At 41.8% G+C, this 14,704-nt stretch overlaps 1 protein-coding gene across 2 annotated transcripts in view; it reads left to right on the forward strand.

The window, feature by feature from the left end:
- The window catches only part of ttc17 (tetratricopeptide repeat domain 17), a 153,289-nt gene that overhangs the window by 77,295 nt on the left and 61,290 nt on the right, over positions 1 to 14,704 (forward strand). For both annotated transcript variants that reach the window (XM_068046450.1, XM_068046449.1), the window contains exon 16: positions 8,393 to 8,579. In XM_068046450.1, coding sequence (XP_067902551.1) covers positions 8,393 to 8,579 — 187 coding nt within the window. The remainder of the gene's footprint in view (positions 1 to 8,392; positions 8,580 to 14,704) is intronic.

A 14,704-nucleotide genomic window follows, 5' to 3' on the forward strand; every position in this document is an offset into this window, starting at 1 on the left:
ATGAGGAAAAGGCAGAGATGTTAAAGATACATTTTGTGTCTGTAGAAGACACAAATTACATATCAGAAATAGAGGATAACTAAGGGGCTAATAAGAGTGAGGAACTTGAGGTAATTAATATCAGCAGAGAAAAAGTATTGGAGAAACTTAAGGGACTAAAGGTAGACAAATCCCCAGGACCTGATCGTCTACATCCTAGGGTTCTAAAAGTAGTAGTCACGGAGATAGTGGATGCACTGGTTATGATTTACCAAAATTCCCTAGATGCTAGAACAGTCCTAGCGGATTAGTAGTTAGCAAATGTAACACTGCTATTCAAAAGGGAGGGAGAGAAAAACGGGGATCTCCAGGCCAGTTAGCCTGACATCTGTTGTTGGGAAAATGCTGGATTCTTTTATTAAGGCCGTCTTAACAATATTCTTAGAAAATCAGAGGATGACCAGATAAAGTCAACATGGTTTTAAGAAAGGGAAATCATGTTTGACAATTTTTTTTTTTAGTTTTTTGAGAATGTAATTAGTGAGGGTAAATAATGGGGAGTCAGTAGATGTAGTATACTTGGATTTCCAAAAGGCATTTGACAAGGTGCCATGCAAAAGGTTAACACGCAAGGTAAGGGCTCATGGAGTTGGGGGTAATATATTAGCATGGATAGAGGATTGGTTAACACACAGGAAGTAGAGAGTAGGGATAAACTGGCCATTTTCAAGTCAGCACGCTATAATTATTGGAGTGCCGCAAGGAACAATGGCCTCAGCTATTTCTATGTTAACGACTTAGATGAAGAGACTGAGAGTAATATATCCAAGTTTGCTGATGCTACAAAGCTAGGTGGGAATGTAAGCAATGAGGAGGACACAGAGGCTGCAAAAAGATATGGACAAGTTAAGTGAATGAGCAACAAGTTGGCAGATGGATGTAATGTGGGGAAGTGAGGTTTTTCACTTTGGTAGTAAGAATAGAAAAGTAGAAGATTTTTTAAAAGTCATGAGACTTCTAAATGACATTCAGAGGAACTTGGATATACTCATAAAACGAACGTAGTATGTTAGCATGCAGGTACAGAAAGCAATTAGGAAGGCGAATGGTATGTTGGCCTTTATTGCAAGGGGATTGGAGTACAAAAATAAGGAGCTCTTGCTACAGTTGGATAGAGTTTTATGGTAAGACCACACTTGCAGTACGGTATGCAGTTTTGTTCTCCATATTTAGGGAAGGATATACTTGCCTTGGAGGCAGTACAGCGAAGGTTCACTAGATCAGTTCCTGGGATAAGAGGGTTGTCATATAATAGGTGAAGTAACTTGGGCCTATATTCTCTAGAATAAAAACAGGAAATGCTGGAACCACTCAGCAGGTCTGGCCGCATCTGTGAAAGGAGAAGCAGAGTTAACGTTTCGGGTCAGTGACCTTTCTTCGGAACTGACAAATATTGAAAATGTCACAGGTTATAAGCAAGTGAGGTGGGGGTGGGGCAAGAGATAACAAAGGAGGTGGTGCAGATTGGACAAGGCCACATAGCTAACAAAAAGCTCATGGAGCAAAGGCAAACAATGTGTTAATGGTGTGTTGAAAGACAAAGCATTAGTACAGAAAAGGTGTTAACGGACTGAATAATGAACAGCAGCAAGTGCAAGCATGAAAAAAAACAGTGGGTAAGCAAACTGAACAAACTAAGATGTAATGAAATAAATGCAAAAAAAGGTTGTGAAAAATGTAAAAAAGAAAGAAAAAAGAGAAAACAACTAAAAATGAAAGTAAAATGGGGGGCTGTCATGCTCTGAAATTATTGAACTCAATGTTCAGTCCAGCAGGCTGTAGTGTGCCTAATCGGTAGATGAGATGCTGTTCCTCGAGCTTGCGTTGATGTTCACTGGAACACTGCAGCAATCCCAGGACAGAGATGAGAGCAGGGGGGAGTGTTGAAATGGCAAGCAACCGGAAGCTCAGGGTCCTGCTTGCGGACTGAGCGGAGATGTTCCGCAAAGCGGTCACCCAGTCTGCGCTTGGTCTCCCCAATGTAGAGGAGACCACACTGTGAGCAGCGAATACAGTATACTACATTGAAAGAAGTACAAGTAAATCGCTGCTTCGCCTGAAAGGAGTGTTTGGGGCCTGGGATAGTGAGGAGAGAGGAGGTAAATGGGCAGGTATTACACCTCCTGCAATTGCAGGGGAAGGTGCCCTGGGACGGGGACGAGGTGGTGGGGGTAATGGAGAAGTGGACCAGGGTGTCGCGGAGGGAACGATCCCTTCGGAATGCTGACGGGAAGGGAGGGGAAGATGCGTTTGGTAGTGGCATCACGCTGGAGGTGGCGGAAATGGCGGAGGATGATCCTTTGGATATGGAGGCTGATGGGGTGGAAAGTGAGGACAAGGGGAACCCTGTCACGGTTCTGGGAGGGAGGGGAAGGGTTGAGGGCAGAGGTACAGGAAATGGGCCGGACACGGTTGAGGACCCTGTCAACAACAGTGGGGGGGAATCCTCGGTTGAGGAAAAAGGAGGTCATGCCAGAAGCACCGTCAAGGAAGGTAGCATCATCAGAGCAGATGCGTCGGAGACGGAGAAACTGGGAGAATGGAATGGAGTCCTTACAGGAGGTAGGGTGTGAAGACGTGTAGTTGAGGTAGCTGTTGGAGTCGGTGGGCTTATAATGGATATTAGTAGACAACCTATCTCCGCTCAGTCCGCAAGCAGGACCCTGAGCTTCCGGTTGCTTGCCATTTCAACACTCCCCCCCCCCCCCCTGCTCTCATGCTCACATCTCTGTCCTTGGATTGCTGCAATATTCCAGTGAACATCAACGCAGGCTCAAGGAACAGCATCTCATCTACTGGTTAGGCACACTACAGCCTGCCAGACTGAACACTGAGTTCAATAATTTCAGAGCATGACAGCCCCCCATTTTACTTTCATTTTTAGTTGTTTTCTCTTTTTTTTCTTTTTTACATTTTTTACAACCTTTTTTTGCATTTATTTTATTTCATTTCATCTTAGTTTGTTCCGTTTGCTTACCCACTGTTTTTTTTTCATGTTTGCACTTGCTTACTGTTCATTATTCAGTCCGCTAACACCTTTTCTGTACTAATGCTTTGTCTTTCAACACACCGTTAACACATTGTTTGCCTTTGCTCCATGACCTTTTGGTTAGCTATGTGGCCTTGTCCAATCTACACCTTCTCCTTTGTTATCTTTTGCCCCACCCCCACCTCACTTGCTTATAACCTGTAACATTTTCAATATTTGTCAGTTCCGAAGAAGGGTCGCTGACCCGAAACGTTAACTCTGCTTCTCTTTCCACAGATGCGGCCAGACCTGCTGAGTGGTTCCAGCATTTCTTGTTTTTATTTCAGATTTCCAGCATCCGCTGTATTTTGCTTTTACTATATTCTCTGGAGTTTAGAAGAATGAGAGATGATCTCATTGAAAAATACAAGATTCTGAAGAGATAATAAAAGCAAAATACTGCAGATGCTGGAAATCTGAAATAAAAACAAGAAATGCTGGAAATACTCAGCAGGTCAAGAGGAAGAAGAAGGCTTATGTTAGGATGAGACGTGAAGGCTCAGTTAGGGCGCTTGAGAGTTAAAAGCTAGCCAGGAAGGATCTAAAGGGAGAGCTAAGAAGAGCAAGGAGAGGACACGAGAAGTCATTGGCGGATAGGATCAGGGAAAACCCTAAGGCTTTCTATAGGTATATCAGGAATAAAAGAATGACTAGAGTTAGATTAGGGCCAATCAAGGATAGTAGTGGGAAGTTGTGTGTGGAATCAGAGGAGGTAGGGGAAGTGTTAAATGAATATTTTGCGTCAGTATTTACAGTAGAGAAAGAAAATGTTGTCGAGAATACTGAGATTCAGGCTACTAGGCTAGATGGGATTGAGGTTCACAAGGAGGAGGTGTTATCAATTTTGGAAAGTGTGAAAATAGATAAGTCCCCTTGGCCAGATGGGATTTATCCTAGGATTCTCTGGGAAGCCAGGGAGGAGATTGCAGAGCCTTTGTCCTTGATCTTTATGTCGTCATTGTCGACAGGACTAGTGCCGGAAGACTGGAGGATAGCAAATGTTGTCCCCTTGTTCAAGAAGGGGAGTAGAGACAGCCCTGGTAATTATAGACCTGTGAGCCTTACTTCGGTTGTGGGTAAAATGTTGGAAAAGGTTATAAGAGACAGGATTTATAATCATCTTGAAAAGAATAAGTTCATTATCGATAGTCAGCACGGTTTTGTGGCGGGTAGGTCGTGCCTCACAAACCTTATTGAGTTTTTCGAGAAGGTGACCAAACAGGTGGATGAGGGTAAAGCAGTGGATGTGGTGTATATGGATTTCAGTAAGGCGTTTGATAAGGTTCCCCATGGTAGGCTATTGCAGAAAATACGGAAGTATGGGGTTGAAGGTGATTTAGAGCTTTGGATCAGAAATTGGCTAGCTGAAAGAAGACAGAGGGTGGTGGTTGATGGCAAATGTTCATCCCGGAGTTTAGTTACTAGTGGTGTCCCGCAAGGATCTGTTTTGGGGCCACTGCTGTTTGTCATTTTTATAAATGACCTGGAAGAGGGTGTAGAAGGGTGGGTTAGTAAATTTGCGGATGACACTAAGGTCGGTGGAGTTGTGGATAGTGCCGAAGGATGTTGTAGGGTACAGAGGGACATAGATAGGCTGCGGAGCTGGGCTGAGAGATGGCAAATGGAATTTAATGCGGAAAAGTGCGAGGTGATTCACTTTGGAAGGAGTAACAGGAATGCAGAGTACTGGGCTAATGGGAAGATTCTTGGTAGTGTCGATGAACAGAGATCTTGGTGTCCAGGTGCATAAATCCCTGAAGGTTGCTACCCAGGTTAATAGGGCTGTTAAGAAGGCATATGGTGTGTTAGCTTTTATTAGTAGGGGGATCGCGTTTCGGAGCCCCGAGGTCATGCTGCAGCTGTACAAAACTCTGATGAGACCGCACCTGGAGTATTGCGTGCAGTTCTGGTCACCGCATTATAGGAAGGATGTGGAAGCTATGGAAAGGGTGCAGAGGAGATTTACTAGGATGTTGCCTGGTATGGAGGGAAGGTCTTACGAGGAAAGGCTGAGGGACTTGAGGTTGTTTTCGTTGGACAGAAGGAGGAGGAGAGGTGACTTAATAGAGACATATAAGATAATCAGAGGGTTAGATAGGGTGGATAGTGAGAGTCTTTTTCCTCGGATGGTGATGGCAAACATGAGGGGACATAGCTTTAAGTTGAGGGGTGATAGATATAGGACAGATGTCAGAGGTAGTTTCTTTACTCAGTGGAACGCCCTGCCTGCAACAGTAGTAGACTCGCCAACTTTAAGGGCATTTAAGTGGTCATTGGATAGACATATGGATAAAAATGGAATAGTGTAGGTCAGATGGTTTCACAGGTCGGCGCAACATCGAGGGCCGAAGGGCCTGTACTGCGCTGTAATGTTCTAATTCTAAAAGGTCTGGCAGCATCTATGGAGAGAGAAGCTGAGTTAACGTTTCAGGTCAGTGACCCTTCATCAGAAGATCCTGAAGGGGCTTGACAGTAGACACTGAGAGGTTGTTGCCCCTGACTAGGGAATCTAGAAGATGAGGACACAGTCCCTGGATAAGGGGCTGATCATTTAGGACTGAGATGAGGATAAATTTCTTCACTCAAAGGGTTGTGAATCTTTGGAATTCTGTACCCCAGAGGGTTGTGGATGCACCATCATTGAATATATTTAAGGCTGGGATTGTGCCTGGCTCATGCCTTTCCCCCTGCAGAATATTCTGCACCCTGTACCAATGCAGGTTAACATGGCATCTATAGTAACTTAAACTATAATAGTAGTATTATGGCAGTTGGCTTTTTTTTTTCAGACTTGACCAACATTGATGGGGGTATTTCCCAGCCAACGGGAGGGAGGTTTCAGTGTCTTTGGGGAGTTAAATCCCTTGAATATGATGTCTGGTCGAGATCCTGAGTCATCCCGCCTCCTTCTGGCTTTCCGCGGGGGTGGGTTCAGAGACTAGCAGGGAACCCCCTTTGGTCTGGCAGGAAAGCAAATGAGCCAACTAAAAGTGCAATTAAGAGGTTTTTTTTTAAACACTTGATCCAGTCTTTCCCACCTGGCGCATGGGTTCCGCATTGCGTCTGCACCTCGTCAGGTTGGAGAAGGCACAGCTTGGAACTTATTGTTGAGTGAAACTGACCTGATAGCAACAGTATAAAGGCTGAAATGAGCAAGCCTGTGGTCAGCCATAGTGAAAGGCTAGCACTAATAGGAACAGTTCTTTCAGCCTAAATTCACTGATTTTTTGTGATCAGATACTTTGTCCAGCTACTATCAAATGCCTTGGAATTCCCATCTTGCCTTTGAAACTCCCTGCAACATGGGGGCTGCATATCTTAAAAATTCTATTGTGGCCAGAAGTAATGAGATATAATTTTTGCACATAGATCCTGGAGTTAATGAGTCTGTCGGTGCAAATTCCGTATTGGGACAAATTAGAAAACGTTGCCTTTTTTTTATTGGTTGCACTTTGGCCACTGTACAGATGTGGTGCCAGAGGACTGGAGAATTGCAAATGTTATATCCTTGTTCAAAAAAGGGTGTAAGGACAATCCCAGTTACTGCAGGCCAGGCAGCTTAACCTCGGTGGTGGGAAAGCTTTTAAAAACGATAATTCAGGACAAAATTAATTGTCGCTTGGACAAATGTAGATTAATTAAGGGAAACCAGCACGGATTTGTTGAGGGCAAATCGTGTTTAACTTGCTTGAGTTTTTTGATGAGGTAACGGAGAGGGTTGATGGGAGTAATGTGGTTGATGTGGTGTACATGGACTTCCAAAAGGCATTTGATAAAAGTGCTACATAACTGGGTTGTCAGCAAAACTAGAGCCCATGGAATAAATGGGACGGTTACAGTATGGATACAAAATTGGCTGAGTGAAAGGAAACTGAAGTTGTGAATGATTGTTCGGACTGGAGGGACGGTATTTAGTGAGGATCCCCAGGGGTCGATGTCGGGATCCCTGCTTTTCTTGCGAGAAATTAATTACCTAGACTTGGGTGTACAAGGCACAATATCGATATTTGCAGATGACACAAAACTTGGAAGTATTGTGAACTGTGAGGAGGATAGTGATAAACTTCAAGAGTGCATAGGCTGGTGGAATAGGGGGGACAAGAGGCAGATGAAATTAAATGCAGAAAGTGTGAAGTGATTGACTTTGGTAGGAAGAATGAGGAAAGGCAATATAAATTAATGGGTGCAATTCTAAAGCAAGCATAGAAGCAGAACGACCTGGTGGTATATATGCACAAATCATTGAAGGTTGTACTGCAAGTCGAAAAAGTCGTCAGTAAAGCATATGGGGTCCAGGGCTTTATAAATAGGGGAGTAGAGTATAAAATAAGGGAGTTATGATAAACCTGTATAAAACACTGGTTGCCCTCAACTGGAGTATTGTGACCAGTTCTGGGCGCCACAGTTTCGGAAGGATGTTAAAGCATTTAGAGAGGTTGCAGAAAAGAATCACGAGACTGGTTCCGGGGATGAGGAACTTCAGTTACATGCATAGGTTGGAGTAGCTGGATCTATTCTCCTTGGAGAATAGAAGATTAAGAGGAGACTTGATAGAGGTGTTCAAAATCGTGAGGGGTCTGGACAGAGTAAATAGGGAGAAACATTTCCCATTGGCCAGAATCAGAGGACACCAATTTAGGGCCATTGGCAATAGAAGTAACAGCGACATGAGGGAAAACTTTTTTTACGCAGCGAGTGGATCTGGAATGCTCTACCTGTGTGTGTTGGAGACAGATTCAATCAAGACCTTCAAAAGAGAACTGGATAATTATCTGAAGAGAAATCATTTGCAGGGCTACAGGGAAAAGAACCCACCCCTGCGGAAAGCCAGAAGGGGGCGGGATGACTATGGCGAGTTGCTCACAGAGAGCCAGCACAGATACAACGGGCTGAAAGACATTCTCCTGTGCTATGATTTGTCTATTCATCTTTATCTCCTCAGTTCTATACAGTGAGTCATCAGTGCAGTGTACCTTGTTGTGAAGTGCCTGAAAATGCTATTGTGGCATGTCATTCTACATTGTGTTAACTTAATCGTATTGCAGTATGATGGTGTATCTCTCTTAATTTATCTCTATCAGTCATATAAGTACTCAAATCTGTACAGATATTTCCATTTGGAGTGGGCATTTGTGTTAAAACTTTCCTTTTTGGAAGTTTGAATATTTCGGATGCAAACTTAATGTAGGCAAAAGGTGACAAACATCCCGATTGTTGAACGTGTTGGTCTGCTTTATTTCAAAACTGTAATAACTGACAAAAGTTTACACACTTTTAGTTTGCTTGAGTACTGAATTAACCACAAAATATTTTTTTCTCTTCCAGCCACTAACATTTCTAAGCTTAGGAAATGCCTACCTGGCTCTGAGGAATGTTAGCGCCGCTCTTCAAGCCTTCAGAACAGCGCTGGATAGAACAACTAGATGCCCTGAATGTGACAGCAACCTGAAATTAATCCGCTGTCTACAGTTCTACCCTTTTTTATACAACCTTACATCTTCCAAGTGTGCAGGTAAGCAAGGGTATGCATCTCAAAGGAGGCAAGAGGAAAAACTGCAACTTTTAAATGGATTTTTATTAAGAAATAAGGTTCCAGACACACTCTCATTCATTAAGTTGTCCTACAAAATCTCTGCTAAATAAGATCTGCATCAGGTCATATATCTTCACTGATCTAGGAATGGAACATTTTAAAACTATATAATATTGTATGGCGACTTAATTTTCATTAGTTGTGTGGTTTCAAACCATATACACTGCACTTAATGAAAATGGTGTTTCTCATATAGGTATGGAAAGGTTGGTGAGTATAATGTGAGGCATATATTAAAGGCACCTCTGTGCATCAGGTTTATTGAACCAACAGTTGTTTTTCATACATATACTCTTGAGAAAGTCCTTGTGATGCAGGGAGAACAATATCTCACAACCAATGCACCTTTCGATGTCTAGTGATAATTGTGATTCTCATGTAGTATAAATATACTATGTGAGAGTCACAAATGCAATAACTAAAATAATATAAAACCTTACAATACATTCTCCTCTTCCTCTGGTCATTATCATAAAATTCTCTCATCGCTTTGAACGAAAATAGCTGATTTAACCGCTGCATTAAATGTACCTGTGCATTTAGCAGCAGCATTGTCTCAAGAACTTGCTGAAGCTTTCCTCTCAGGGTTTAATTATCACACAGTTTATATTACAGCTCTACCCACATCATACTTTTCATCTATAACTCCATGAAAGAAATCACATTACGCATTGATGTAGATAGGTAAAAGAAAGGAAAATTTTGCATTTATGTGACGCCTATTTATTCTTAGCAGGCCCCACTGTTCTCCACAGCCAATGGAGTACATTTGAAGTGTAGTCATAATTGTAAAGTAAGAAACTATGTAAATTATCTGTTATAAATGTGTGCTTGCAGATTTTTGAAGGTGATGCTGTCAATGCAATGTTGTGACTCGCTAACTGAAGTCGCACACCACTTAGCATTATGTGACCATAAATTATAAACCACTTCTGTAAAACCTTAGTGTATTTCCTAACAGTGAATACTGAGTAGCACTGCAGCAGTCCTTTCTTTGGAGACATGTTGATAAAGAATTAGCTATAAGTCAGGAAATGGGAAGGAGGAACTCAAGAAAATTACAATCACCAGGGAAGTGGTACTGAATAAATTGTTGGAACTGCGGGCTGACAAGTCCTCGAGTCCTGATGGACTTCATCCTGGGGTCTTAAAAGAAGTGGCTAGTGAGTTAGTTGATGCTTTAGTTTTAATTTTCCAAAATTGCCTAGATTCAGGGAAGGTTCCGCTGGACTGGAAAATAGCGAATTTAACTCCTTTATTCAAAAAGGGAAGGAGACAGAAAGTAGGGAACTACAGGCCAATTAGCTTAACATTTGTCTTGGGGAAAATGTTAGAAGCTATTATTAAAGACATTATTTATTCAGTACCACAATCTGCAGAAACCAAAATTCAGCTTGTGTACTATTAAAAGTTAAAACAATTTAAAAAAATTGAATATGGTCACACAGACAAAACTGTTCATTTTTGTCATATAAATGTTTAAATTTTTGCATATTGTTTGTATTTCTTGTAAGTAACATCCTATGTGACTGTGACAAAGGTAAACTTTCCCTCCTCGTCCTTCTGAACCTGTCTGCAGCTTTTGACGTGGTTGACCACGCCATCCACCTCCACTGCCTCTCCAATGACGTCTAGCTGGTTGGGACTCTTCTCACCTGGTTCCAGTCTTATCTATCAAATCGTAGCCAGAGAATCACTTGCCATGGCTTCCCTTCCTGCTCCCACACCATTATCTCTGGTGTCACCCAAGGATCTATCCGAAAGCACAGTGTTTGTTTTCACATGTATGCTGACGACACTCCGCTCTACCTCACCACCACTTCTCACAACTCCTCCACTGTTGCTAAATTATGAGACAACTTATCCAGTACTGAATGAGCAGAAATGTCCTCCAGTTAAATATTGAGAAGGCTGAAACCATTGTTTTCAGTCCCTGCTCCAAACTCCATTCCCTAGCTACCAACTCCATCCCTCTCTCTGGCAACAGTCTGAGATGAAGCCAGTCCGTTTGCAACTTTGGTGTCATATTTGACCCTGAGATGTGCTTTCGACCTCACGTTTGTGCTGTCACTAAGACTGCCTATTTCCACCTCCATAACATCATCTGACTTCACCCCTGTCTCAGCTCATCTGCTGCTGAAACCCTCATTCATGCCTTTGTTACCTCTAGACTTAACTATTCCAATGTACTCCTGGCTGGTCTCCCACATTCTACTCTCCGTAAACATCCTGTGTCTCAACTCGCACCAAGTCCCATTCTCCTATCACCCCTGTGCCCACTAACCTGCATTGGTCGTGATGTTTTGATTTTAAAATTCTCATCCTTGTTTTCAAATCTTTCCATGGCCTCGCCCCTCTCTTCCTCCAACCCCACAACCCTCCAAGATATCTAATTCTGGCCTCTTATACATCCCTGATTTTAATCCCTCCACAGATGGTGGCCGCACCTTCAGTTGCCTAGGCCCCAAACTCTGGAATACCCTCCCTACACCTCTTCGCCTCTCCATCTTGCTTTCCTCTTTCAGACATTCCTTAAAACCTACCTCTTTGACCAAGCTTTTGGTCATCTGACCTACTCTTATGTGTCTCAGTGTCATTTTGTTTTATAATGCTCCTGTGAAGTGCCCTGGGATGACTTCTTATGTTAATATGTAAGTATAAGTTGTGTTGAAGTGTTTCAGTTCCTGTATGCTTTCCACATCATGCTACTTCTGGCACAATTTTCCTGTTTAATTTACCCTCAGTTGGCTGACCACATATCATCAGCTTCAGTCTTTGTCCTCCTTCCTGCGACTTCCAACTCTCAATGGTCAGCAAGCCTAATTCCAGCAGAAAGTCAGACCAGATATGTTCCCTACTTGTTTTTCATGGCTTGTTTTATGTTTTCTTTTTGTTCCTTTTTTTTAGATTTTAAACCCTGCTTTGCTTTTTTACCCACTGATCAGTGATGTAAGTTGGCTAACTGACTAGTTGTTCAATGTCATGTTAGTAAAAGATGCCACATTGGTGTCAGCGTTATTGCCAGAAAAACCCAAGATTCTCCAGTCTTTGCTAATGTCAGACTTTTGAGCATAGGGTTCAACTTTGTGGCTCTTTGCACTGCTTCCAGTGTCTGAATGTTTCTCTGTGGCCAGAAATTATGTCAGCACTTGAGGTGCAGTCTGACCAGCATATGTACAGTTTGATCATATCCTCCTGTAACTTATATTCTATTTTTTGGTTATAAAGTTGAATATTTTGTTGGTTTAGTAGATTATGCTCTGCATTGATTGGGCATGTTGAATGTCAAGTCTGCTAAGGCAACTAAGCCTCTTTCATCTTCCATGGTAACTTCTTCATCAATGAAGTGTGGGTGCTTATTTTTTTTTCTCTTATATGGAGTACTTTACACTTGTCAGCATTAAATCTGCTATTGTTCTGCCAACATTCAAATATTTTCTCCAACATGTTGCTTCATTTGATTCCACTGTTCTTCCTAGATTAGCATCATCTGCAAATTTGGTAGATTTGGACTGAGTTTCTGAATGTAGGCCAGGAATAGAATAAGAAACTGTTACATTTGATCTAATAGATTAAACATGTAACATAAAATAATAACTTAATTCCAGTGGTAATGACACTTCATGTAAGTTACATCAACTCATTTTCTTAAAATTCTATTTTGGAACTGTATGCCAACAATTTATTTGCAGTCTGACTTGTACATGCGGTAATTTGCAAAGACATGTATTGGGTTGAATAATTCACATTATTTTCACAATTCAGCATTATTGGGAGTTGCACTGCCGATTAAGTAAAGAAGAACTATATCTATAGAAGTAGTCATGGTGGGGGGAGGGAGGTAGGGGCAGGAAAGAGTTGTGAGAGCCACTTTTCCAGTTCTGTTGAAGTGCCTCTGAGGGCACGTAACTTGGGGAGACTTCTACTGACCGTTGTATTTGTCATCTATACCCAGCCTACCCGTGGTGAGAATATTGTGGAGGTTGAGCTTGTGAAGGTCTATCGCAGACCTCTATTCCAATCAGACAAGATTTAACCATTTAAGGCAACAGGATATCTTATTAATTAGTCCAGGGAGTTTATTGAAAGTAAAATAATACCTAACAACAATTGGAAGTAGAATTATACTCAACAAACTTGGGAATGCAACTTTACAGCTCTCGCACGTGTGCTTCCTGGTCCGGTTTTGGTTGCAGAGTGACTCGGTCCTCTCTTTCGGTCTTGATCGCCTCGTCAGACGGAGAACTTGGCTGTTGGTCTGTGCTTCTACCTCCGAGTCTTCTAGTGTTTCTGCGCAACGAAGCATTGTGGACCCTGATTTTATCCCTTTTTGGCCATCAGACCACCTTTTAGTTTGCCTGATGGTTGGTCTAGGCCCTGTGATGTTGGTTACTACCCTCCTCTAATTGGGGCTTAATCAATGAAATACTTGCCAATAAGTATGTTAAACTATGAAGAGTTCTTTTTGTTATGGTTATTATCTCCTTAGACAGTAAGAAATGTGTACAGAAATGGATTCTTTGTTAGCCAAGCCATTGAATGTTATCAAGGTTCACAATGCTTTTCTGCTGACTTTGTATTACAGCGAGTTACAGAATTCAACTAGCACTGAACTTTCTCTCAAGCTTAAGACTGAGTTGTAAATTTAATAAACTTTACATTAAAAACCTGCTCTTTCTAACATGATTATTGATTTATTAATTATAACTCGATCATCTGTTTCATGATGGGTTACTGCTTAATACAGTTTGATTAATACAGGATACAAAATGGCTTCTTTGGTCACGTTAGTATTAAAATGGCTTCCTTGACCTTGTTTGTTGGAGGATACAGTGTGAAAATGGTCAAGTTAAACTAAAATCTAACTACCTATATCTACTTACACTTGGGAGTTATTGTCTGTTTCAGTGACCTGCCCTGCCCAATCACAAAATCAATCATTAAAAACTGCTCCCTGGTGCCTCAGCAATTTTATTCTGTGAATAAGTTAGTTACAGTAATCAGGCAGGTTGCAGATTCTGTCTTTGGTCTGTACTAATTTAACTGATTGCAGCAAGTTGGGCAAGTGGAAAAGGCAGACCAGATTTCCACTCATGATTACAGAAATTCATGTGGGAAATGTACAGTCTTAGCTGGGAACAGAATTCTCTCTCGCTCTCTCTCTCTCTCTTCCCCTCCCTTCTCCTCCCCACCCCCACCCCCCCCCCCCCCCCCCCCTTCACCACACCATCCAGGTTGAAAATCCTGCTAGCACTCACTGGTAAAGCCTACACATGAACAATGGCCACTTGGTGGCACCCTTGGAACTGTACTCAAGACGGATGGGGAGGACGGAATATTGACCAGGAATGGTGGGAACTTCTTGCGATGGTCAGATTTATTCGAATGCAGCTGTTCCCATTAAAATAACAGGAATGCAGTCTTACCATGGAAGTTCCACCAGGGCTGCAATCACAAACCTATTCCACATTGCTAATATCTGTCATAGAACTGTTACTTTTTATTTTGCTAAAATAGTTATTTTAGATTTTCCAGTAATTTTTTTCTAACTCATTAAACAAATTCAGAATATTTAATTTTCTGGATGTGTTGGTTTTGACATTTATTCCACAAGTTCTGGGGTAATCCTGTAAGTTATAATACACAGAACACTGCTTATGAAGTTTTCTTTTTTTACAAATGCAAAATTCAGTTGCTGTTACTAGATTTCTGCCGAATGAAACGGATTTAAAATACTTTGTTTTTCACTTGTTTCCAAATGCACAAATGTCATATATCCTTATGTATCATTTCCAATGTAAGACACGCAAAACATAGTACAATTATGCCAGGCCATTCTATCCATGATGGAAAAACAGTTTTGATGCTGCAATTGAGATTCAGACTCTGTGTAGCTTTCACCCTACTGAGCTATAATTAGCAGTAGTCTGTATGAGAGGCAGTGGTAATAAATTTCTCTAGTCTGTTTTATCTGATGACGGTGAAAGGTAATTTTAGATATCTTACTCTTAATTTGGGTCCTTTATCTCAAACATGCTGGAAGC

The sequence above is a fragment of the Heterodontus francisci genome, chromosome 14, assembly GCF_036365525.1.
Source record: "Heterodontus francisci isolate sHetFra1 chromosome 14, sHetFra1.hap1, whole genome shotgun sequence".
NCBI lineage: Eukaryota > Metazoa > Chordata > Chondrichthyes > Heterodontiformes > Heterodontidae > Heterodontus > Heterodontus francisci.